The sequence below is a fragment of the Balaenoptera borealis genome (assembly GCF_965194805.1).
Source record: "Balaenoptera borealis genome assembly, chromosome: 18".
NCBI classification, from domain to species: domain Eukaryota; kingdom Metazoa; phylum Chordata; class Mammalia; order Artiodactyla; family Balaenopteridae; genus Balaenoptera; species Balaenoptera borealis.
In genome coordinates, this window is record NC_138877.1 from 79,051,182 (window position 1) to 79,072,353 (window position 21,172).

The window sequence follows — 21,172 nt, forward strand, 5'->3', positions numbered from 1 at the left end:
GGTTAACGCTCAGGGGCTGTGTTATAATTTGAAAACAATTTCACCAGCTGGTTTGTTTCTGACGTTGAGTATGTGAGCTGCTCAGGGCGCACCGTGCACTCATTCTTGAGGGGGGATGAGTGTCACGGGAACCTTCAGGCTACACGTTTGGGATTATATTGAACAGCTTTTCCTATGTGACTTTCCCTTTCTAAACGGGCTGTCTCTTCTTTAGTCTTACAACTAAGTCAGACTAGTAGCCGTCCTTGGTGGCCCTCATGGCCACGTGGAGACCCTCCTGGTCCGCAGACTGCCGGCGGAAGAGCCGCTGGTCTGCGGTGCTGCTGTGCTGTGTTTAGCCGCGGGAACAGCTGAAGAGGGAAGCTGAAGTCAGCAGAAAGCCCCCACTCTTATCTTCGGCGGGGGCTTCGCCCCTGCTCCCGAGCTGGGTGCGGAGCGCTTCTCCCCAGCTGAGTTTCCCCCGCCCTTGCCTCCCCACAGCCAGAGGCCCGGAAAGTGTGTTGGTCTGCAGGCAGAGTGGCCCCGAGCGCCTGTGGGCTCGACGCGCTGCTGCTCCCGACCCCCGGTGGGGTGACGGTCCCCCGGGCTCTTGTTCTGGGTCTCGTCCTGGCCTCCGAGGGGCTGATGCCGTGCTGGGGCCTGGCTGGGGAGGGAGGACTGATCCCTCCTCCCGGCTGCCTCCTTACTTCCTCTGAACGACGCTTCAGGCTCCGTGTCTGCCCCGATGCTCACGACCGACAGGGTCCTGTGCAAACCCGTCCCGGGGCTGCCCGGTCCCCGCTTCGTCCTCCTGACAAAGCGGCTCCCTCACCGCCCTGCTCCTGCTCCCTGCCAGGCACACACGCTCTACGTCACCGTTTGTCTGCAGCAAATCAAAACACTTCAGGACGCTTCAAAAGAAGCGTGTTCACATAGTATATAAATGTTTCATCGTGGGCTTTCCTTTGTTTTTAAATCCTTAGAAACTCACAGAGGACTTTGATGTGCCACCAACAGCCAGCATGTCCATTTCGTTATTTTAAATTTTAAAATAAATTTGCGCATGATGTCACCTGACAGCCCAAATTAAGGATTAAATAGTAAAAGCCACTTGGGTCAGATGCACAAAGGACTTAACAACACATTTTTCTTGAACCAATAACTCAGTAAATTAGTCCTGAGCTGGTTGCCAAGAAGTTTCCAGTCAAGTGTGTTGCTGTTTTAAAAGGTAACACTTAGAATAGCAACATTTTCGAGTCCAGTAATCCGCCCAGTTCTTTTGCGTTTATCTGTCAGTGGTTTGAACCACCGCTCAGGCATGTCGTGGTGTGCACGGGCGTCTGAGTCAGCCGCTTTGCCGTGATGGTCACGGGCATCCCCGTGGGGTCCAGGCCTTGCCACACGCCACACCCCAGGGGGCCCTCACCCAGAGCCAGGGTGTCTGCCACTCATCCCTCCATACCCGCCCCTAGCGGCATCCCCGCCCAACCCTGGAGCAGGGCTGCACTCAGTCCCTGCCTGGCCTCCCTTCCTGGGAGGGTACCCTCATTCTCTGTTTGCACGCCGTGGTCCCTCGAGGCCATGGCCAGCCCTGTCCGCCTTTGTGTGGCCGGCACCCAGCCCGGGCCCGGGCGAGACAGGAGCGCTGTGTATATCTCTCGAGCTGATCAGCCAGCCACTCCTGGTCAGATAATAAGAGATTCTCCAAACGCAGTATTGTTTTCTAAGAAACAGATACATTATTTTTAAAACCTGAGTAATCATCGAGATCACCAGTGGCCCAGGGTAGACCTGTTGTAGGGTCAGGCTCTCCCGTGGCCGAGTATAAACATGGTTTTACTCTTCATCCAGTTTTTTTTTTTTTTTTTTTGGCTGCGTTGGGTCTTTGTTGCCGTGCACGGGCTTTCTCTAGTTGAGGCGAGCGGGGGCTACTCTTCGTAGCAGTGCATGGGCTTCTCACTGCGGTGGCTTCTCTTATTGCAGAGCACGGGCTCTAGGCGCACGGGCTTCAGTAGTTGTGGCACACGGGCTCAGTAGTTGTGGCACGCGGGCTTAGTTACTCCGCGGTATACGGGACCTTCCCGGGCCAGGGCCCGAACGCGCGTCCCCTGCATTGGCAGGCGGGTCCTTAACCGCTGCACCACCGGGGAAGCCCTGCATCCAGTTTATAATGAGATGAATTTCTGAAGAGAGCTGGCTCATCTTCGAAACTTTGTGAAAATCATAACTGGAAAGTTAGAGTTTTCACGTTTGCACTGATTCTTATACAATAAAAATATAAATTTTTCTCCTATAAGCCTTAGGGTTCCCCAGTACTGCCTTGGAACTGCCCAGAAGTTAGCACTTTTCAGCAGAATTGTCAAAAATTCTCTTTGAGCTCCAGTGGTTTTTGTTACAAGAATTCACTGATCGTATTAATGCCAAAAGTTCTATTTATATATTCAACACATTGATTGAGACCTTAATGTGTGCCTGGCACGGTAGGAAGTGCTGGGGACAGGGGAGCATAGCAAGAAATGTGTAGACTGGTGGAGTGCAGATGGCCGACATTGTGACCAGATGCCGGACACACACACAGGGGCCCCGGAGACGGGGCAGGGAGGACACAGGGGGCGGGGACACCGCGAGCCCGGCCTTGCCGCTTCTGCACCGTGTGCCCCTCTGAGCTAGGTGTGGGGTCCGATCTGCACCCCGGCTCCGTGGTGGGGACAGAGCTGGCACCTTGTCCCCGTGCAGGGGGGCGGGAGGGGGCAGAGCTGGCCCACGATGCCATCCCCTGCTGTGGACCTGGGCCGCCAGCCTCGCCCGCCTTTGCTTTCATCCAGGGGAGCCTGGGGGAGAAGACCACCTGGCTTCAGCTGGGCCAGAGCCCTTGAGGAGGGGACATCTGTCGGCACCGGCCCAGCCCGAACGATTCCACCGCGGCCCCGGGCCGCAGGCAGAGAGGCTTGATCCAAACATGCCTGGCCGCCCGAGTGAGCCCGGGCGCTTACGTAATGCGCTGAAATTTGGGGCTATTTTAAGCCGCCGTGTGTGCTGTCTCGTGAGCTGAGTTTTCTGTACTTTGGGGTGTTCTTTTTCCTTTCTTTGGATGCCTCTACCTCAGCTTGGAATAGAAAAATAAGACATTGGAGGGTCCCAAGTCCAGTGTCGCTAGAATCAGACTTGCTGTGTCCGCATCAAGAGCAGAGCCCGCGGCCGCTCACCGGGCGTCAGTTCGATGTGCGTGTCTACCTGTCACGGTTCACGGTCACGACCCACAGATGAGACCCACGGATGAGACCCAAAGCTGAGAGTTTGAACATTGCTCTCTGTCCAAGAGTTGGGTCAAGGTTTGGACCATCCTCAGATGGATGTGTCTTTCATAAAATACCATGTGTACTCTTCTGGGATTCCATTTAAAATTGAACCCCCTTTTTCTAAACTACAGGAGTTTGTGGAGGAGTTGGGGGGCAGCTGGGGACGTTGCAGCAGAGGGTGCTGATCTGTGTTTGGAGCCGGGCTGACTCAGCTGAGTCCGTACCCTAGAGCACACCTTGAAGGAAATCACAGCGAGAGCAGTTTCTAGTCTGCGTGGGGCAGAGCTCCAGTTTTTGCCTGTGAAGCCTATGCCTTCTATGTGCAGAAAAGGTACAAGATGAAGTGTCTGAAGCACCAGGATGTTTAGGCCATCCAGTACATATTCCAAATGTAGCAAAATAATATTGTCCTAAACAGCGCTGGTGAATTCCTACTGTGTGCTAGTTACTAGAGGTCTAAGCACAGCTTGGTGAGCACCTAGCGGAGGGAAGACGGGAGCAGAGCAAAGCTCCAGGAGGGCTTCCCGGCTGAGGTGACCCTGCCGAGAGCTGGGAGGGGAAGGAGGCCTTGTCCGGGCAGAGGGGTGGTGATCCGCCCCTCGGAACACAGACGGGAAGGCGGGGGGCCAGGGCACGGCTCCTTCCGCGGGGCCTGGGGTGCAGGGGGTGGAACACAGGTCACCGAGGGGGTCGGGTCATAGCACCACTCTGGCTGGGGATAACGCACGGACTGGCCCCCTGGGAGGCCAGCGTTGATTCTTGAAGAGCTGCGGCTTCTAGAACAAGTAGCTCAGCAGAGCTGCTCTGTGGAGGGGACAGGGCACCTCCAGCCCTGGGCTGTGCGTGGAGAGGCCTTCATGCAGCTTCCCTTAAACTCACCTGTGCTGCAGGTGGAGACCGGGCTTCAGAGGGCCGAGGCCGCCTACTGATGGGGTCGACGGCTGGGGGTCCGAGTCCAGGCCGGTGGGCAGTGCAGGTCCACACAGAATGTTCCGCGGGAGGACAGCTCCCCTAACGTGGAGAGTATTTGGTCTAATGATTGTCCCCCGACCAAAGAGACGCCCTTCCTACCAAGTTCTTAACTGTCTTTTCCGTAACGGTGTGTATGACGGTCTCCACACTGTCCATGCGGAGGTGGGGGGGGTCTTAGACGGCCCCATCCCCAGTGCTCACACCCCGTAACGGTGTGTATGGCAGTCCCCACACTGTCCACGCGGGGGTGGGGGGGTCTTAGACGGCCCCATCCCCAGTGCTCACACCCCGTAACGGTGTGTATGGCGGTCTCCACACTGTCCACGAGGGGGTGGGGAGGTCTTAGACGGCCCCATCCCCAGTGCTCACACCCCGTAATGGTGTGTATGGCGGTCCCCACACTGTCCACGCGGGGGTGGGGGGGTCTTAGACGGCCCCATCCCCAGTGCTCACACCCCGTAACAGTGTGTATGGCGGTCCCCACACTGTCCACGCGGGGGTGGGGGGTCTTAGACGGCCCCATCCCCAGTGCTCACACCCCGTAACGGTGTGTATGGCGGTCCCCACACTGTCCACGCGGGGGTGGGGGGATCTTAGACGGCCCCATCCCCAGTGCTCACACCCAACCTGCCTGGGAGCCACACTGGGAGCGAGGGGAGGCCTCTCCTCACGTCAGCCTCTCTGATTCAGACCCCAGGGTTCTCATCTGTTGGCACTGAGACACCAAGTTTCAAGTTTATATTCATCACACAAACTTGTGTTTTTTGGCTGCTATCAGACAAATATTATTTTGGTCAGACTTCGGCTGCTCTGTTTGAAATCAAATGTATAGTCAGGCTGGGTAAATGTGACTTTGAGCAAAACTTAAGAAAGTAACATGCACTTGGGGAGGGTTTTCAAACCCCGTTCCCTGAGGCACCGGGATTCCACAGAGCTTCTACTGCGTTCCACTGCAGTTAGCTGTTTCGTAAATGTAGGTGATGTCTTTGCATTGTATAAGGCTCTTAGGATATTAATTCAGAAACCAGCCTCTTTTTCTGTCTCCAGATTACATTTTAATGGTCCTTGCACCATCTGTCTGTTCCTCAGCCAATGAAGGTCAGCCTCAGAAAAGAAACACTGTTACTTTCAGGTTACATAGAAACTATCATAATCACTTGATTATTGAGTAAGTTACAAAAAGATGTTATTTTATAGCCTTCATCCCAAATCTTTCATATAGTTACTCTATTTTTATTTTATTTATTTATTTATTTATTTATTTATTTATTTTTGGCCACGTTGGGTCTTTGTTGCTGCGCGCAGGCTTTCTCTAGTTGTGGCGAGCGGGGGCTACTCTTCGTTGCAGTGCGCGGACTTCTCATTGCGGTGGCTTCTCTTGTTGCAGAGCACGGGCTCTAGGCGCGCGGGCTTCAGTATTTGCAGCATGTGGGCTCGGTAGTTGCAGTGCGTGGGCTCTAGAGCGCAGACTCAGTAGTTGGGGTGCATGGGCTTAGTTTCTCCGTGGCATGTGGGATCTTCCCGGACCAGGGCTCGAACCCATGTCCCCTGCATCAGCAGGAGGATTCTTAACCACTGTGCCACCAGGGAAATCCCATAGTTACTCTATTTTTAAAATAAAGTTTTTGTTTTGGAATTTCCTTGAGCTTTTCATACAGATATTTGACTCCAAGGGGGAGAAAATTAATTTGCAGCTATAAATTATGACTTAATTTATAGTTGTGTGTGTCTCATTGAAGTGCTCCCACTGGGCTAGGATCTCACAGTTACTCTCCTCAATATAAAGACTCAGTCATTTAGAGACACGGAAAGACTGAAGCAGAGGACAAGAAGGGGACAATCTTCTCCACGTTGACGGCCCCCCCCCCGGGGACGGTGAGCACGGTTGGTGCTCCTCCTCCCGCGATGGGGTGGGCAAGTCCCCCACCCTGGGTTTCCTGGCCACCTGCCCTGAGTGGACCTCAGTGAAGGACAAGGGCTCGTGTTACCTTGTAAGCTCAGACCACACCAGCTGTGAGGTGCGAATCAGGGCAATAAAACTGGGCTCAAGGCTAGAGAAGTGTGACTCGGTGTCGCCTCCAGAAAGAGATGCTGAAGGCGGTTTTCCTGAAGTAGTGGAGGCCGGTCTCACGCCTGGTGGTGGGGTCTACACGGCCCTCTTGCTGATGGGGACCCAGAGGCCCCCCGTCGGGCTGCCCAACTTCTCGTCTCTGTCCACAGCACTCAGCGGGCACCTGCTCGGGTGCTGGCACGGGGGACACGGAGTCCTGCTCTCCAGGGCTGTGACGGCGACACCCGGACACGTTAGGGACTGTGGGGCAGGCGTGCTGGGGCTGCAGGGGGGAGGGGCGGCAGGTGACGGAGGGGCGCGGGGGGAGGGGAGGCAGGTGACGGAGGGGCGCAGAGTGGAGGGGCGCAGGGGAGAGGGGCACAGGGTGGAGGGGTGCAGGCGGGAGGGGCGGCAGGTGACGGAGGGGCGCAGGGGGGAGGGGCGGCAGGTGACGGAGGGGCGCAGGGGGGAGGGGAGGCAGGTGACGGAGGGGCGCAGAGTGGAGGGGCGCAGGGGAGAGGGGCACAGGGTGGAGGGGTGCAGGCGGGAGGGGCGGCAGGTGACGGAGGGGCGCAGGGGGGAGGGGCGGCAGGTGACGGAGGGGCGCAGGGGGGAGGGGCGGCAGGTGACGGAGGGGCGCAGGGGGGAGGGGCGGCAGGTGACGGAGGGGCGCGGGGGGAGGGGCGGCAGGTGACGGTGGGGCGCAGGGGGGAGGGGCGGCAGGTGACGGAGGGGCGCGGGGGGAGGGGCGGCAGGTGACGGAGGGGCGCAGGGGGGAGGGGCGGCAGGTGACGGAGGGGCGCAGGGGGGAGGGGCGGCAGGTGACGGAGGGGCCGGCAGGTGTAGGTCAGGTGCGGCCAGGCTGGGACAGGGTGCGGAGTCACAGTGGTGACCAGCGCTGTGTCCTGGTGTGCAGAGAGGCTGACGAGCGCAGGGGAGGCCAGGAGGTGGGGTGGAGGTGCCGGAAAGCTCCGCTTGCAGGCGGCCGCGCGCTGGGGCAGAGCACACCTGAGCAGACGTCTGGGGGCCTGTGGTTGACTCGCGGGGTAAAGATCCAATAGAGCGGGTTGAGGTCGGGTTCCGTGAAGGGCCAGGACCCCACCGCGGCCTGCTGAGAGTGGCTGGCGATGAGGCGCGTGGCGGCCCGGGCGGGAGGGCGGGAGGGAGACCGGGAGCGGACGTGCATCGGCCACAGGAACGGGATGGCGCGATCCAGCCTGAAGATGTGAGTCGTGTTTGGAGACAGAGGACGATGGGGCAGGGCCCCTGGGCAGACACGGAGGCTGAGCGCTCGCTGCTGGGATTCAGGGTGGCCACCTGGACATGGTGGGAGGGCGGGCCCTGGGGCCGCGGGGCCATGGCCTCGCTGTGTCCGGCTCGGGGACAGGACAGCGGAATCCTCAGACGCGGGGCCCGGCTCCCGGGGCCTCCCTGACCCACGAGCGCACCAGGCAGGTGTCCAGGTGGGGAGGCTGGGGAAGGCGTGCGGACCACGCTGGGCGGCTGCGGGGTCAGGGAGGGGGCGCCCCGGGCGTGGCCAGGACTCTGGGTTTGTTCGCGGCAAGGCAGGGGCTTCTCTGGATGTTCTGGGGGGGGGGCTGTCGTGGTCACCTGACATCTCGAGAGGGTCACAGCACCTCTGTGGGGAGCCGCTGGGCAGCGTCAGGCCAGGGCCGCCGGCAGGAGAGGAGCCGGGGGGCGCAGGCTCGTGTCTGTGCCCCGGAGTGACACTGCCCGTCCCGCCTGGCCGGGGAGCCCTGAGCCAGAGCGCCCCGTCCCGGCGGCCTCTCTTTCTCCTCCTTTTTCTCTCACTTGAGGGACCGGTTCTCAGACCGAGGCCACCGGATGCGGCCCCAGGGCCCTGGGCGGACAGTGCCGCTGTCTCGGCTTCAGCCGGGAGCAGGGCTCTGAACGCCGCCCGGCGGCAGGGAGCTCGGCCTCCAGGACCGTGCGGTGAGGAAGGCGCTTTGTTATCCCTATTAGCAGACGGGGAGACCGAGGCACAGAGGTTAACTTGTCCGAGGTCGGGCACCTCGTACGCAGAGCTTACGTGAATGTGCGAATCTGCTCACAAGACCGTATCTATGGGTGTGCGCCTGGGTGTAAGCTTATCTTTAGCTCTGCTTTAGGTGATACGTGTGTGTGTGTGGCTTTGTCTTTACTGCACAAGTGTCTTAGTTTCCTGGGGCCGTCATAACAGATACCATAGACCACAGAGGGGCTCAAACGACAGGAATCTCCTGTCCCCCCCCGTCTGCAGGCAGAAGTCTGAGATCACGGTGTCGGCAGGCTGGTCCCTCTGCGGCTGTGGAGGGGTGTCTCTCTGTGCTCCCCCAGCAGCTGGTGGCCTCTGGACACCCTCAGCCGTGGTAGCCCCTGTCTCTACATCCATCCTCACACGGTGTCCCCGTGGGTCTCTATGCCCAAATGTCCCCTTTGTATTTATAAGGACACAGTCATGTCAGGTCATGGGCCTGCCCTGATGACCTCATCTTAACTCGGTCACCTCTGTGAAGACCCTAAAGACATTCTGAGCCACTGGGGACGTGGACTTCAAAATAAGAACCTGGGGGCACCAACTCAGCCTTAACAAAAGGTCAAAGCTTGTTTTTGTACAGTTTATTTTTTATTTTATTTTTTTAATTTTTATTGAAATATAGTTGATTTACAATGTTGTGTTAGTTTCAGATGTACAGCAAAGTGATTCAATTATACATATACATAAATATCTATCTTCTTCTTTTACATTCTCTTCCATTATAGGTTATTACAAGCTCCCCAAAAGGTCAAAGCTTTTGATCTTGAAGTTTATAAGCAGCATAACACAGTTGTACCAAGCAGTGTGACTTCTTTCCTTTTCTGTAAGAAATGGTATTGCTCTAACAGTGCAGTGTCTGTAACCATTTCCACTTTAGTCTGACGTTGGCGTGTTGGGAACACCCGCTCCGGTGGGCCGGTCCTCCCCGTTGGGACCGCGGGCCGCTGCGGGTGTGGGGACCCGGCTTGCAGCTGTGCTGCCCACAGGCAGAGCCGCAGCCCTCTGTCCCCTGCAGGCGTCCTTCCCAGCAAACCTCCAGCTCGTCCTTGTCCTGCGCCCAACGGGATTTTTCCAAAGGACGCTCTCTGACCTCGCCTTCAGGTTCAACAGAGATGACTTTAAGATGAAGGTACCGGTAAGTGCCCACCTCCTGTGAGGAGCGGCCCGGCCCCACCTGGGGACGGGGGAGAGGGGGCCAGGGAAGTGGGTGTGAGCGACCCCCAGCCGCAGAGGGACCCCTGTCTCACCTTCTCACTCCGGCCGGCACAGGGCAGCCCCTGGCATCTGCCAGTCGTCCTTTAAAAGGCAAAGTTTGCGGGGATCCCTTAGAAGCTGTGCACCCAGGAAGCCTGCGTTCCCCCAGGGAGGCCGGCCCACGTTGAGCCAGGTACCCAGAGCAACGTTGGAAGGGGTTGCCCAGCAACGTGCCCGTTACCAAGAGGACAGAGCCCACCCCCAGCACCTTATAACCTCTCCAGCAAGACCAGCCAGGTTTCTCTTGGAATCTGAGAATCCCGGTGTGGGTCACCGTCCCCGAGGTTGTCCCCTGCTCTCCGTGCTCAGGACAGAGGGTGCTTTGCCAGCCGGGGCCAGGTGTGCAGGCCACACTCAGCGGCCCTAGACCTCGGGCTCCAGGGTTTGAGGGGAAGGGGGTGCACCCGTTTTTGTAGCATCAAAAGCCTTGGTTTCTGACGCTGGGGGCAGGGGTCTGTGCTTCCCGGGCCGCAGCCCGGCCCTCCCTCCGCAGAGCCATCTCCCGGGCACCAACGTCTCAGGGACCCTGTGAGGCGGTGGCATTTGCCCATATTTGGCGAGTGACCCTCGCTAACAAGAGACCCCGGGTCAGAGGAAACAAGGCTGGGGTCCCACCCTAAGTGCGGAGGTCGCCCTGCACATGGCCCCGTGGGGCTGAGCCCTGAGTTCTCAAAACACGGTTTCCCAGAATTCATCGGCAGCATCTGCTGTTCCCCGGCCCATTTGGATCATTGTTTAGAATTAGAGAAGCATCATCTGGGGAAGGCTGCTGCTACAGTGTGTCCACGTCAGTGTCTGCTGCCTGTGCTGACCTCGGTGCTAAGTAGAAAACGCTAAGAGGGGCGGTGCGTTCTCGCCTTTTCTGTCGTGATTCAGTAGACACGAAGCAGATGGAAATCACGGGGGAAGAGCGTTAGGTCCTTGGATAGTGGACCGACCCGTCCCTGGTCCTGTTGGCGTGAATCAGGCTGATCTGGGGGAACGGCCTTGCCGGACGGCAAAGAGAGACCAGATACCTCCGCTGAGAACTGACGTCGTAGCCTGTTCTTAAGTGAAGGCTATGCCTCAGTCGGGGGGCCTCACATGGGCCCCCGACGGCGGGGCAGGCGGTCCTCCGGGTCTCAGTGGCACCCCAACCCCCCACGCCGGGATGGAGTTGACCCGGGACGTGTCAGATGTCCCCTCGGCCCCCAGCGAGCTCAGAGTTTAATAAAACACGAGGTGGTGTCGAGTGGCGCGTGGGCTGAGCCTCCCAGGACCTCGGCAGCAGCAGCTGACAGCTTGCAAAGCAAAGGCTGTATTTTTATCCAAGCTCATGGATGGAATGACCTCAAAAGGACAAGAGCAAGATAGGAAGTAAAACTCATCCGTGTGGAAGAGCCTCCGGGGCCACCTGTTCTCCCCAAAGGCAGCCGTGCCGTGCTGGGCACCTAGCCCCGCCCCCGCGCACCCCCCCGGGTCTCAGCAGGAATGCGGACAGACCCGCGGCTTCGGGGTCCGTGCGGCTCCGTTAGCACAAGGGCCCCCTCGCCCATCAGGTGCCCGGTGTCGGCAGCGTGCCCGGCTCCATCCAGGGCTTTGCTCGACCCCCCCGGCTGTTGTCTGGTGAGACCGGTCATCGTACACCCGTTTCACGGATGGGAGAGCCGAGGCCCAGGGCGCGTCGCACCCTGCCCTCCATGGAGGAGCCGGGAGACGCCTTCTGTCCACGCCACCCTCGGCCCCTCCGTCTGCGCCTGCGGGGCGGTCTGCTTACGGGCGGCTCTCATCCTCCCCAGGTCATAATGCTGAGCTCCGTCCCGGAATTACACGGTTACATTGACAAGTCCCAGCTGACCGAGGACCTGGGCGGGACACTGGATTACTGCCACTCCAGGTGGCTCTGCCACCGCACGGTGAGTGCCCCGCATCCTCCGTCACCACAGTCAGTCCGGCAGAGCCGCTTTTGCCGTAAGGTGCCTCCTGTGCCAAAGACGTCTTCCCGTTTACCCGGGTTTTCTCCCCAAGAAGGAGCAGGTGGTCTCAGTGGACCTTAGTCGTCCGAAGCAGTGACGTGAGTCCTGAGTCGGGAGTGGCTTTCCTGGGCTCAGGACAGACGAGAAAGAAGGAGAAGCACGAGCTGGGTTCTCGGCACTCACCGTCTGAGGAGGGTGCAGAGCCCGAGTTTGTGAAGGAGCCGAGGCTGAGGCGCGGGGGAGGGCCAGGCGCCCGGCCCGTCCTCCTGAGAGGGCCGGGCTGCGGCCGAGCTTGCAGGCGCGGAGGGCGCAGTGCGTAAGCGGCCTTGTGATGGGGTTTCGCTGCCCACCAGGCGATAGAGAGCTTCGCCCTCCGGGTTAAGCAGACAGCGCAGATGCTGCAGGCCTTCGGGACCGAGCTTGCCGAGACGGAGCTGCCCAACGACGTCCAGTCCACGAGCTCCGTGCTCCGTGCCCACACGGAGAAGAAGGACAGGGCCAAGGTGCGTGCGCGGGCGGGATGGCGCGGGGGGGGGGGGGGCGCCAGGTGAGCGGAGCCGAGGAGGCTCCCGAGCTGGGTGCCCTGCAGGGAAGCTGAACCTCCCTTCCCAGCAGCGTCTCTGGTTGGGCCCTGCGTCCTGCTGCCGGGCCCTGCTGATCAGGGCAACGAGACGGCATCCCCGGTGCCCCCGGGAGAGGGGGCGGACTCGGACGGCTGAGCCCGACCAGGTGGTCACGGCACACAACTGGCTTCCCGAGAAACGCGATCGGGGCTGTGCCCCCGAGGCAGCCGCGCGATTCGGGCTTTGAGTTAGTGGAGGCCGTGACCCGCTGCTGGCGCTCGGGGGCTGCCCCCCCACCCCGCCAAGAGAGCCCTCACCCCGTTTAGCCCCCGGCGGCGGGCCGCGGGAGCAGACACGCGGGGGTCTGGTTTCCTGTTACCCTGTCCGGTCCCACTGCCTGGGAGACCCGTAACCCTAGCCCTGCCCCGGTCACGGTGGGAGCGCCTCCCCGGCGCTGCTGAGCGGTCAGCAGAGGGTCTGGGGGACAGGCGGAGGCCATCGTGTGCCCACCTTATTGTCGTCACCTTCACACTCCCCTGCGGGGCCGGGCGCCACGGAGCCCACCGCCCGGGGCCAAGTCCAGGGCCCGGCGGCCTGGGGTGATGGGCGGCGCGCTGTTCCCACAGGAGGACATGAGGCTGGCGCTGGGCGAGGGGCGGAGCGTCCTGGAGAGCATCCGGGAGCCGCTGGCCCGGGGCCCGGAGCAGAGCCCGAACCAGGACCAGCTGGACAGTCAGAGCACCGTGCAGAGGTGAGGCCGGGGCCGGGGGGTCAGGGCGGCCGCTCGCCGCGTCCTCGTGCCCTGAGCTGAGGTTGTCAATGATGGGCCCAAACGGCCACGTCTCCACCTTTTAAAACAACAAACTCAGCTCAACCACCCGCCCCAAGCGGCTCCGAGAGACCCAGGGTGTCCCAGGGTGTCGAGGGCAAGGGCAGGGCCCTGGGGGGAAACAGACCCCGGCCCTCCGAGCCCTGTGACGCGCCCCCTCCCGTGTGGAGGGCAGACCGAGCGCCCCACCCGCCTGGCGCCGCCGGGGCCCAGCACGGCTGCCGTCCCCTCTCCCAGGCTCCTGGCCCAGCTGAATGAAACCGAGGCCGCCTTTGATGAGTTCTGGGCAAAACATCAGCAAAAACTGGAGCAGTGCCTGCAGCTCCGGCATTTCGAGCAGGACTTCCGAGAGGTGAGAGGCCGGGGCTCGGGGAGCCTGTAGGCGGGCAGCCGGCACCGCGGCTGCAGAAGGCCGCTGGCAGCACTCGGTGAGAACCGGCTCGCCAGCCACGCGGAGCCACGCGGGGCCGCGGGACTGGCTCGGACCACGTGAGCGACGAGTAACCATTGCAGACGAAGGTCGCAGAGACTCTGTCCCGCCCCCTTCATCCTTCGCCATCACAGTTGTTTTAGCTGTTCTGGTTCCTTTGCCTTTCCGTGTAAATTTAAAATAATCTTGTCTGTGTCTACGAGAAAATCCTGCTGGGGCTTCGTCAGGAATTGTGTTGAACCCGTACCTCAATTTGGGGAGAATCAGCACCTTTACTGTGCCAAGTCCTCCACTCAGTGAGCACGAACGTCGGTCCATTTATTTAGATTTTCTTAGATTTCTTTCACCAGTGCTGTGTGGTTTGCACGAGTTCAGTACATGTTTTGTTTGATTTACGTGTACATATCCCATTTCTTAAGCAGTTGTAGATGGTGTTGGATTTTTAATTTCGGTGTCCATGAGCTCATTGCTATCTATAGAAGTGCAGCTGCGTTTTTGTATATTTATCTTGTCTCCTGAAACCTTGCTGAACTCATCTGGGAGTCGTTTGGTAGAGCTTCAGGGTTACTCCACATAGACGATCGGGTCACGTGCAAACAGAAATAGCTTGATTTCTTCCTTTTTGATCTGTATGTCTTTATTTGTTTATATTTTTAAATTGTTTGCCCTGTTGCCCCGGAGAGAGCTTCCACCACTCGGATAATGGTGGTGCGAGTGGGCGTCCCTGCCTTGCTCCAGTCTCACGGGGAAGGTGTTCTTCACCAACGTTACACCTGTAACGTCGGCAGTAGGATCGCCGTAGATGCTCTTTGTCAAATCGAGGAAGTTTCCCTCTAGCCCTGCTTCTGAGAGGGGGTCCGGGCCCCCCTCCCCTCCCTGCACACCCCGTTTCTGCGGCATCCCCCCTCCTTCTTCTCAGCCGTGGCTCTTCTCACTGCTCTCCCTGCCTGGTCTCTCACCCCCACTCCGTCGCAGGTCAAAGCCGCCTTGGACGTGTTGGCCCAGAAGATCACGACCTTCACCGATGTGGGGAACAGCCTAGCACATGTGGAGCACCTCCTGAAGGACCTGGCCAGCTTTGAGGAGAAGTCCAGTGTAAGAAGGGACGTGGGCAGCAGGGGCGGGGCGGCCTGGGAACGCTGCGCTCAGTGTCACCGTGCCTGCAGAAGCCCCCCTCCCTGCCCTGAGCCCCATGGGCGGGGGGAGGGGCGGCTGCCTGGCCCACTCAGCCCCACTGACCCCCGTCCCACCCTCAGTGACCCCCGTCCCACCCTCACTGACCCGCGTCCCACCCTCACTGACCCCCGTCCCACCCTCGCTGACCCCCGTCCCACCCTCGCTGACCCGCGTCCCACCCTCGCTGACCCCCGTCCCACCCTCGCTGACCCCCGTCCCACCCTCACTGACCCCCGTCCCACCCTCACTGACCCCCATCCCACCTCCACTGACCCCCGTCCCACCCTCACTGACCCCCGTCCCACCTCACTGACCCCCACGCCCACCCCTGCCGACCCCTGGCAGGAAATGGCGCCCCTTTGCCCCAAGAACCAGGCTGAGCTGGTCTCTGGCGGCTCCACAGGCGGTCGTGCAGCGGGCCCGCGCCCTGTCCCTGGAGGGGGAGCGGCTCATTGGGCTGAAGCATTACGCCGTGGACTCCATCCGCCCCAAGTGCCACGAGCTCCGCCAGCTGTGCGACCAGCTTGCAGCTGACGTCGGGCGGAGGAGGGGGCTGCTGGGCAGGTCGCTGGATCTGCACGGCCTCCTCGAGGCGGTAGGCCCCCCAGCCCGGCCCACCCACCCCGCGCCGCGCGGTCCCGCGGGGACGCTCCTGCCGCGGGCCGGACCCCAGGCACCGGTGAAAAACGGCCCTTTCCCTGTGGCCCAGATGGTCCTGTCCTGACACGGGGGACCACTTACAGGACTCGCTGCCACAACTGGCCGTTTCTTTAAGAAACCCAGAGGCTGACTGTCCGGCCAGCTCCCTGCACTTTGTCCTCAGTGTGGATGCGTCCCGTCCTGGGCGATTCACTTGGTTTCAGGCCGGCATCCCTCAGGGGAGCCCCCTGGACGCAGGGGCAGGACAGGGACACCACGTCCTGCAGGTGGTCCCCAAGCGCAGCGGTCAGCGGGCCACGCAAGACACCAGGACAGCTTCCAAGGTGCCCTCCCTCCCTGCAGTCCATGAAGTGGTGCGACGAGGGCATCTACCTGCTGGCCTCGCAGCCCGTGGACAAGTGCCAGTCCCAGGACGGCGCCGAGGCGGCCCTGCAGGAAATCGAGAAGTTTCTGGAGACGGGTGCGGAAAATAAGATCCAGGAGCTCAGTAGAATCTACCAGGACTACGAGTCCATCCTCACCCGAGAGCTGCTGGTGAGGAGACAGCTCTTCTCCTGGTCGACGAGGGGGTGCTCTGATGGTTCCCAGAGACACGGGCGGTCAGTAGGCGCAGAGTAGCGGGTGCCTTTCAGGCCAGGCGTTGCTCGCAGGCCCCCCACGCCCCCGCCGGGTCCCTGCCTGCGGGGAGGGCCTTTGCTCGGCTCCCAGGCCCCCCACGCCCCCACGGGGTCCCTGCCTGCGGGGAGGGCCTTTGCTCGGCGCCGTGGCCGGGCACTCCGCTGACAGTGTGCTGAAACCGGACTCCTCGCTCCGGCCAGCTGTCCGCAGCGCCCCGCCGGCCGCCCACCGGGCCCCAGGCCCAGGGCCCCTCCCCCCTTGGTGCCCCCCATCTGCCGAGGGCAGAGCGGGGCCACGTGTGTCACGGCAGCTCTCGGGAGGTGTCCTGCTAATGAGCCCGTCGCCCCCTTCCCGGCAGGAGCACGTGCAGAAGGTCTTCCGGAAGCAGGAGAGCGTGGAGGAGATGTTTCACCGGAGACAGGCGAGCCTCAAGAAGCTGGCAGCCAAGCAGACACGGCCCGTGCAGCCGGTGGCCCCCCGGCCAGAGGCGCCCACGAAATCGCCCTGCCCCTCCCCGGGTACGAGCAGTCGCCCCTCACCCTGGGGAAGGCCCTCCTTGCGTCCAGCCCGTTGCGTACATAAAGTGTCATCGGCCCTCGGCCTGCTCACACCTTTCCTCGCATCTGTGCTGCTCCCGTTGTTGTGGCTGGACGGGGACCACCTGACTGTCGGGGCCTTTCCTGGGCTTGTCCCGCCCGTCTGTCCTTGGCGCCGTAGCCGGGATGGTCTTGCCCTCGCGCAGCATGGCCCTCCACCCCGAAGCCTCCTGGTTCCCCCAGGGCAGCGCTTCTGGAAGGCACAGCCGGACCCGCGGCCTTTCCTACGGCCCCTCCTATCACCTCCTGTCCGCAAACACACTGCCCCAGCGGCCAGCATGGCTCCCGCTGCTTTCTACAGCTGTGGCCGGTGTCGGCCGTCGGTGCTGAGAGCCCCTGAGCCCAGCGCGCGGGGCCCATTCGGAGGCCTCCAGGCGCCGAGTTCTCCCCCATCACCTGGGAGCCGGGCTGCACCGGGAAGTGGTGGACAGTGGGCTCTGCACGCGCCCAGAGCCCCGTCTCCCACCCCGTTTCCTTGCTCTGTATCTTACTGTGCTTTCCTCACCCTGCTCTGGGCTGCTCGCTGCTTTTCCTCCAAAAGTTAAAAAAAACACACACAAAAAAACACACCGATGGTCCTGGATGCGCTTTTCATCTCCAGGCAGTAAGGTGCAAGGTCCCACTCTTTCTCCACTTCTTTCCAAACCAGGCATCCGCAGAGGTTCCGAGAACCACAGTTCTGAGGGCAGCGTGCTCCGGAGGGGGCCCTACAGGAGGGCCAAGGTGAGTGCCCGCCCCCGCCACCGCCACCCGGCCCCCTCGCTGCCCCCGGCTCCCCCGCCGGGCTCCGCCCTGCTCCCCCTGCACACAGGCCGCTGCACCTGGGGGGCGTCCTCCGCTCCCCGCCCGTCCCTCCCCTCCGGGCCCTCCTCATCCTGCCTGCGGGGCCTCAGGCCCGCCCTCGACCGACAGGAGGTTGGGTTCTGGAAGCCGGGCGTCAGGCTACACCTTCTCATTTCTGGAAGCGCGATGTGGACCTGTCCTCTCTCCCCAGAGTGAAGTGAGTGAGGGCCGGCAGGGCCGCGGCCGCTCCACCGGGGACGAGGAGAGCCTGGCCATCCTGCGGAGGTGGGTGGCCTGCCCTTCACCCCAGCAGGTCTGAGGACAAGCGTGGCCCACCGGATCTCAGCCCCTGGGGAGGGTCTGTACGTAAAGGAGCCAGAGGCGGTGGGACCCGCCAGCCTCACCCTGCAGCCGCAGGGCAGGAGCGGAGCTGCCTTGTGGGTGCACACGGCCGGTTCTCTTGTCCCTTTGCATGTGCACGCCTGAACCGAGAGAGAGGTCTTCCTCCGGAAGGCCATGTTTGCTCCTGGCTTGCAGGCAGCACTTGGGTGACCCGAAACAGCCCGTGTCGTCCCTCCCTGAGCCCAGGGGACACGGCTAGTGGGATGCGGCCCCAGGCCACTCTCGCAGGGCCAGCCTCGGACCCACCCCCGCCGGCCCGTCTCCTCGGGACGGGCCCTCCTGCCGCCCACGAGCCTCTCCGACCCTCCGCTCCGCGTGCTGATGGCGGGCATCACTTCTCTTTCTTGGTCTCGCCGCACCGCAACCCCGCGGAGGCTCTGCTCGCCCCACACCCGCCCCGGGCGTCCCGCACGCTCCAGCCCCACCCAGATGCCGGGAGAGTGTCTGTCCCCGCACGGACGCACCGCTGGGCTCCGAACTCTGGGCTGGACGGAAGGCACTGCCCACGTGCTTCCCAGGCTGGCGGTCGCTCTCCCACAGGGCCCCGGCCTGCCGGCCGAGCTGATCGTCCCTGGCTCCGCGAAGGCAGCCTGCACTCGGCGCCCTCCTGCGCCCACTCTGAAACCCTGCTCAGACCCCACGCTGCCCGGCCTTCCACGGGGACGTCCTCCCCGCCAAGCTCACGCTGCCCTCCCGCCCGCGGTGGAGAGGGAACCCGAGCCTTCCTCTCCCGCGACCCGCACCACCCTCTGCGGAGCACGGGCACTTTGAACTGCACTGGGGCCAGCTGACGTGCTGGCTGCTGTCTGCTCCACGATCCCAACCCTTGGCTCCGTTTTCTGTGTATGAAAACAGGAAGCTTGGTCATAGGCAGTTAGAAGGTGATCCTGGTCCGTAAGGCGAGGTCTGACCGGCCGGTTTGCCAGCCAGGCCCTCCTGGGAGCCCCTCACCTGACGGCACATAGACGTTCCCCAGAGGGTCGCTGCAGAACCCTGCATGCGGGCGCTGGCGGGGCCTCGGGGAGGGGCTCCTCCTGGGGAGGGGAGGGGCAGGGCAGCTGCGGGGCACTTGGAGCCCGGGGCTCCTCGGGAGACGGTTGGGAGGCTGCTCCTGCATGAAAGCCGGCACCCGTCCACAGGCACGTGATGAACGAGCTTCTGGACACAGAGCGGGTCTACGTGGAGGAGCTGCTGTGCATTCTGGAGGTGAGGGCGCCGGCGCCGCCACGCCGCGTGGTCTCGTGGCCACGACGCAGCCCTGCCGAGACAGCCCAGGGCGCGTCCGCGGGACGGGGGCGCTGGCTGCAGGTGCACTTGCACTGGGCCGTGTTTGCGGCAAGAGAGGGCAGCCGTGCCTGACCCTCCCTGGGTGGGGGGCTGCTGCCTGGGGGCAGCAGAAGGGCTTCTGGGTGCGGGACTGTTCTGTCGTGGGGCGTGGGCAGTGGTCACAGGGGTGCAGACACAGAGACAACCCATCAAGATGCACACACAGGATTTGTCCTCTTCGTGGAAGGCGTACCTGAATTTAAAAAGGTTCAAAGGGAGTAGGATGGAACCACCCCCCCAAAAAAAACAATTGGTGCTGCTTGTAATTCACTCGTATTTCCGGTGCTGGTCCGGAGAATCACCTTAGATGGTCAGTGAATGAATTTGAGGTGGATTCGATTTCTAAAGCCTGAGACAACATCACTTCCCCGCTTGGCGGCCACGTGGAGACCAGGCTTATGCGGGGCTGATGGGCCCGGGCTCCCCCGCTGACCGCTGCCCCCTCCTCAGGGCTACGCTGCTGAGATGGACAACCCTTTAATGACACATCTCATCTCGACGGGACTTCAAAACAAGAAGGATGTTCTGTTTGGAAACATGGAAGAAATTTACCACTTTCATAACAGGTCAGGCCCTCCCTCGGGTCGCCCACGGGCCTCAGGTTATGCTTTGCTGGGGGAGAAGATTCCTGCCTCCCTCTCAAGAGGGATAAGCGGACGGGCAGCGGGTTCGGTAGGGCGTGCCCAGGGCGGCGGTGAGTTACAAGGGGCCGCCCACAGAGGGAGGAAGCGGGAGCTGGCCCCCCCGGTGTGCACACTCGGCCCTTTTGGGTGGCACCGAAGCCACACCCCTTGGCGAGGCCCCTTGCCCAGCCCGTCTCGAAAGGACGGCAACACCACAAGTTCCTTCCTGCCCGTCCTCCCCTCGTGGGAGCAGCCGTGGCCTCTCTGTGGCTGTGGGGAAAGCGTGCGTGGTCCATCTGGGCCCACTAGCCCTCAGCAATCTCGGGGGCTCTCGGGAAAGATCAGCGGTGGGCAGACGGGAAGCAGACGGGCAGCAGGAGCCTGTGGTCCTGAGGAAAGGCCGCTGTGCACGCGCCCCTCCAGTGCTGCCCGGCCCTCCCCCCCCCTGCACGCCAGGAGACACTGGGGCTTCTGTCTGGCCACTCGCTTTTGCCCTCTGTCCTCAGCCTCTGTCACCTGCCGCTTATAAAGGAGGTGGCAGGTCTCACCTGAGCCGCAGCCGGAGCCTTCCCTTGGGGGTTAGCGTGAGCAGGTGGCCTGGTGCCCCTGGTCCCTCGGCATCCTCGGCCCCGGCCCATCCTCGGTGCCGGGGCCCTGGAGGGATTCACCCAGTGGACAGGTGCGAGCCAGGAACCTAGAGGAAAACTCAGCCCGCAGGCTCGGGGGCAGCGCTTCGTGGAGGAGGGTCCCGGGGGCAGAGCCAGGATCCCTGACGTCTGCAGAAAACCCACTGAGCACACGGGCTGTGAGGGCCTCGAGATGCTCCCGTTTGCTGCTGTGGACTCTTCATCCACGTTTGCGCTGGTGGAGCATCTCCCAACTTCTGCGTGAACGCAACACCAGGAACAAAGCATCTCCACGGGGCCACGGCTGCACGAACCTGAGAGTCTGGTGCAGTCGGGACCCCAGGAGGGACAGGCGTGGGCTTCAGGTCCCGAAATCAGGTGGCGCATCCCTGCTCACAGTCTCCGGGACTGTCCAGAGTCAGGATACGTGTCGTCCAGAAAATAACGTCTGACGATTTGTGACAGATGCCGTCTTATGCTGGTTGTTTACGTTGTTCACCTATTGCAAACTTTCTTTGTCTAGAATATTCCTGAGGGAGCTGGAGAACTACATAGACTGCCCAGAGCTGGTTGGAAGGTGCTTTCTGGAAAGGGTATGTGTTTCTCAGGTGTATACTTGGCCATGCCTTAGTTCTTAAAGGTACTCCTTGCAGTCATAATGGCTTGAAATTCTGTCACAGTCCCCGTCTAACCAACCGAAGTCACAAGTACAAATGTTTCCAGTTTGGCTGAGATGCTTTTTGGTAGGGCCAGAAGAATACAATTTTGTCTAAAGCCAAATACTAGTCCAAAAAAAAGAGAAACTATAAAACATCAGCTTTGAGAGATGCCAAAATTATACAGCGTCTAAGTTTTGATTGCAAGCGTAGAGGTAGCTGACGCCCCTTCTTGCTGGGGTTAGTTTCGTGCTGGTCTTGCCGATCAGGACTTCCTCGCTCACCAGCTGACCCTGGACGGTCGCTCGTGCTCTGAAGCTGTAGACGCGCTCTCCCT

The 21,172-nt window shown here is 61.3% G+C and overlaps 1 protein-coding gene across 23 annotated transcripts in view; it reads left to right on the plus strand.

Moving 5' to 3' along the window:
• MCF2L (MCF.2 cell line derived transforming sequence like) overlaps nucleotides 1-21,172 on the plus strand; it is a 130,254-nt gene that overhangs the window by 95,705 nt on the left and 13,377 nt on the right. For 22 of the 23 annotated variants that reach the window (XM_082365824.1, XM_082365825.1, XM_082365814.1 and 19 more), the window contains 14 exons: nucleotides 9,354-9,473; nucleotides 11,371-11,487; nucleotides 11,901-12,050; nucleotides 12,737-12,861; nucleotides 13,177-13,291; nucleotides 14,345-14,464; nucleotides 14,949-15,140; nucleotides 15,548-15,739; nucleotides 16,182-16,341; nucleotides 17,069-17,142; nucleotides 17,414-17,487; nucleotides 18,744-18,810; nucleotides 19,381-19,496; nucleotides 20,703-20,772. In XM_082365824.1, coding sequence (XP_082221950.1) covers nucleotides 9,354-9,473; nucleotides 11,371-11,487; nucleotides 11,901-12,050; nucleotides 12,737-12,861; nucleotides 13,177-13,291; nucleotides 14,345-14,464; nucleotides 14,949-15,140; nucleotides 15,548-15,739; nucleotides 16,182-16,341; nucleotides 17,069-17,142; nucleotides 17,414-17,487; nucleotides 18,744-18,810; nucleotides 19,381-19,496; nucleotides 20,703-20,772 — 1,692 coding nt within the window. Of the gene's footprint in view, nucleotides 1-9,353; nucleotides 9,474-9,504; nucleotides 11,198-11,370; nucleotides 11,488-11,900; nucleotides 12,051-12,736; nucleotides 12,862-13,176; nucleotides 13,292-14,344; nucleotides 14,465-14,948; nucleotides 15,141-15,547; nucleotides 15,740-16,181; nucleotides 16,342-17,068; nucleotides 17,143-17,413; nucleotides 17,488-18,743; nucleotides 18,811-19,380; nucleotides 19,497-20,702; nucleotides 20,773-21,172 lie in introns of those variants that run through there. The other variant, XM_082365826.1, reaches the window with a different exon arrangement.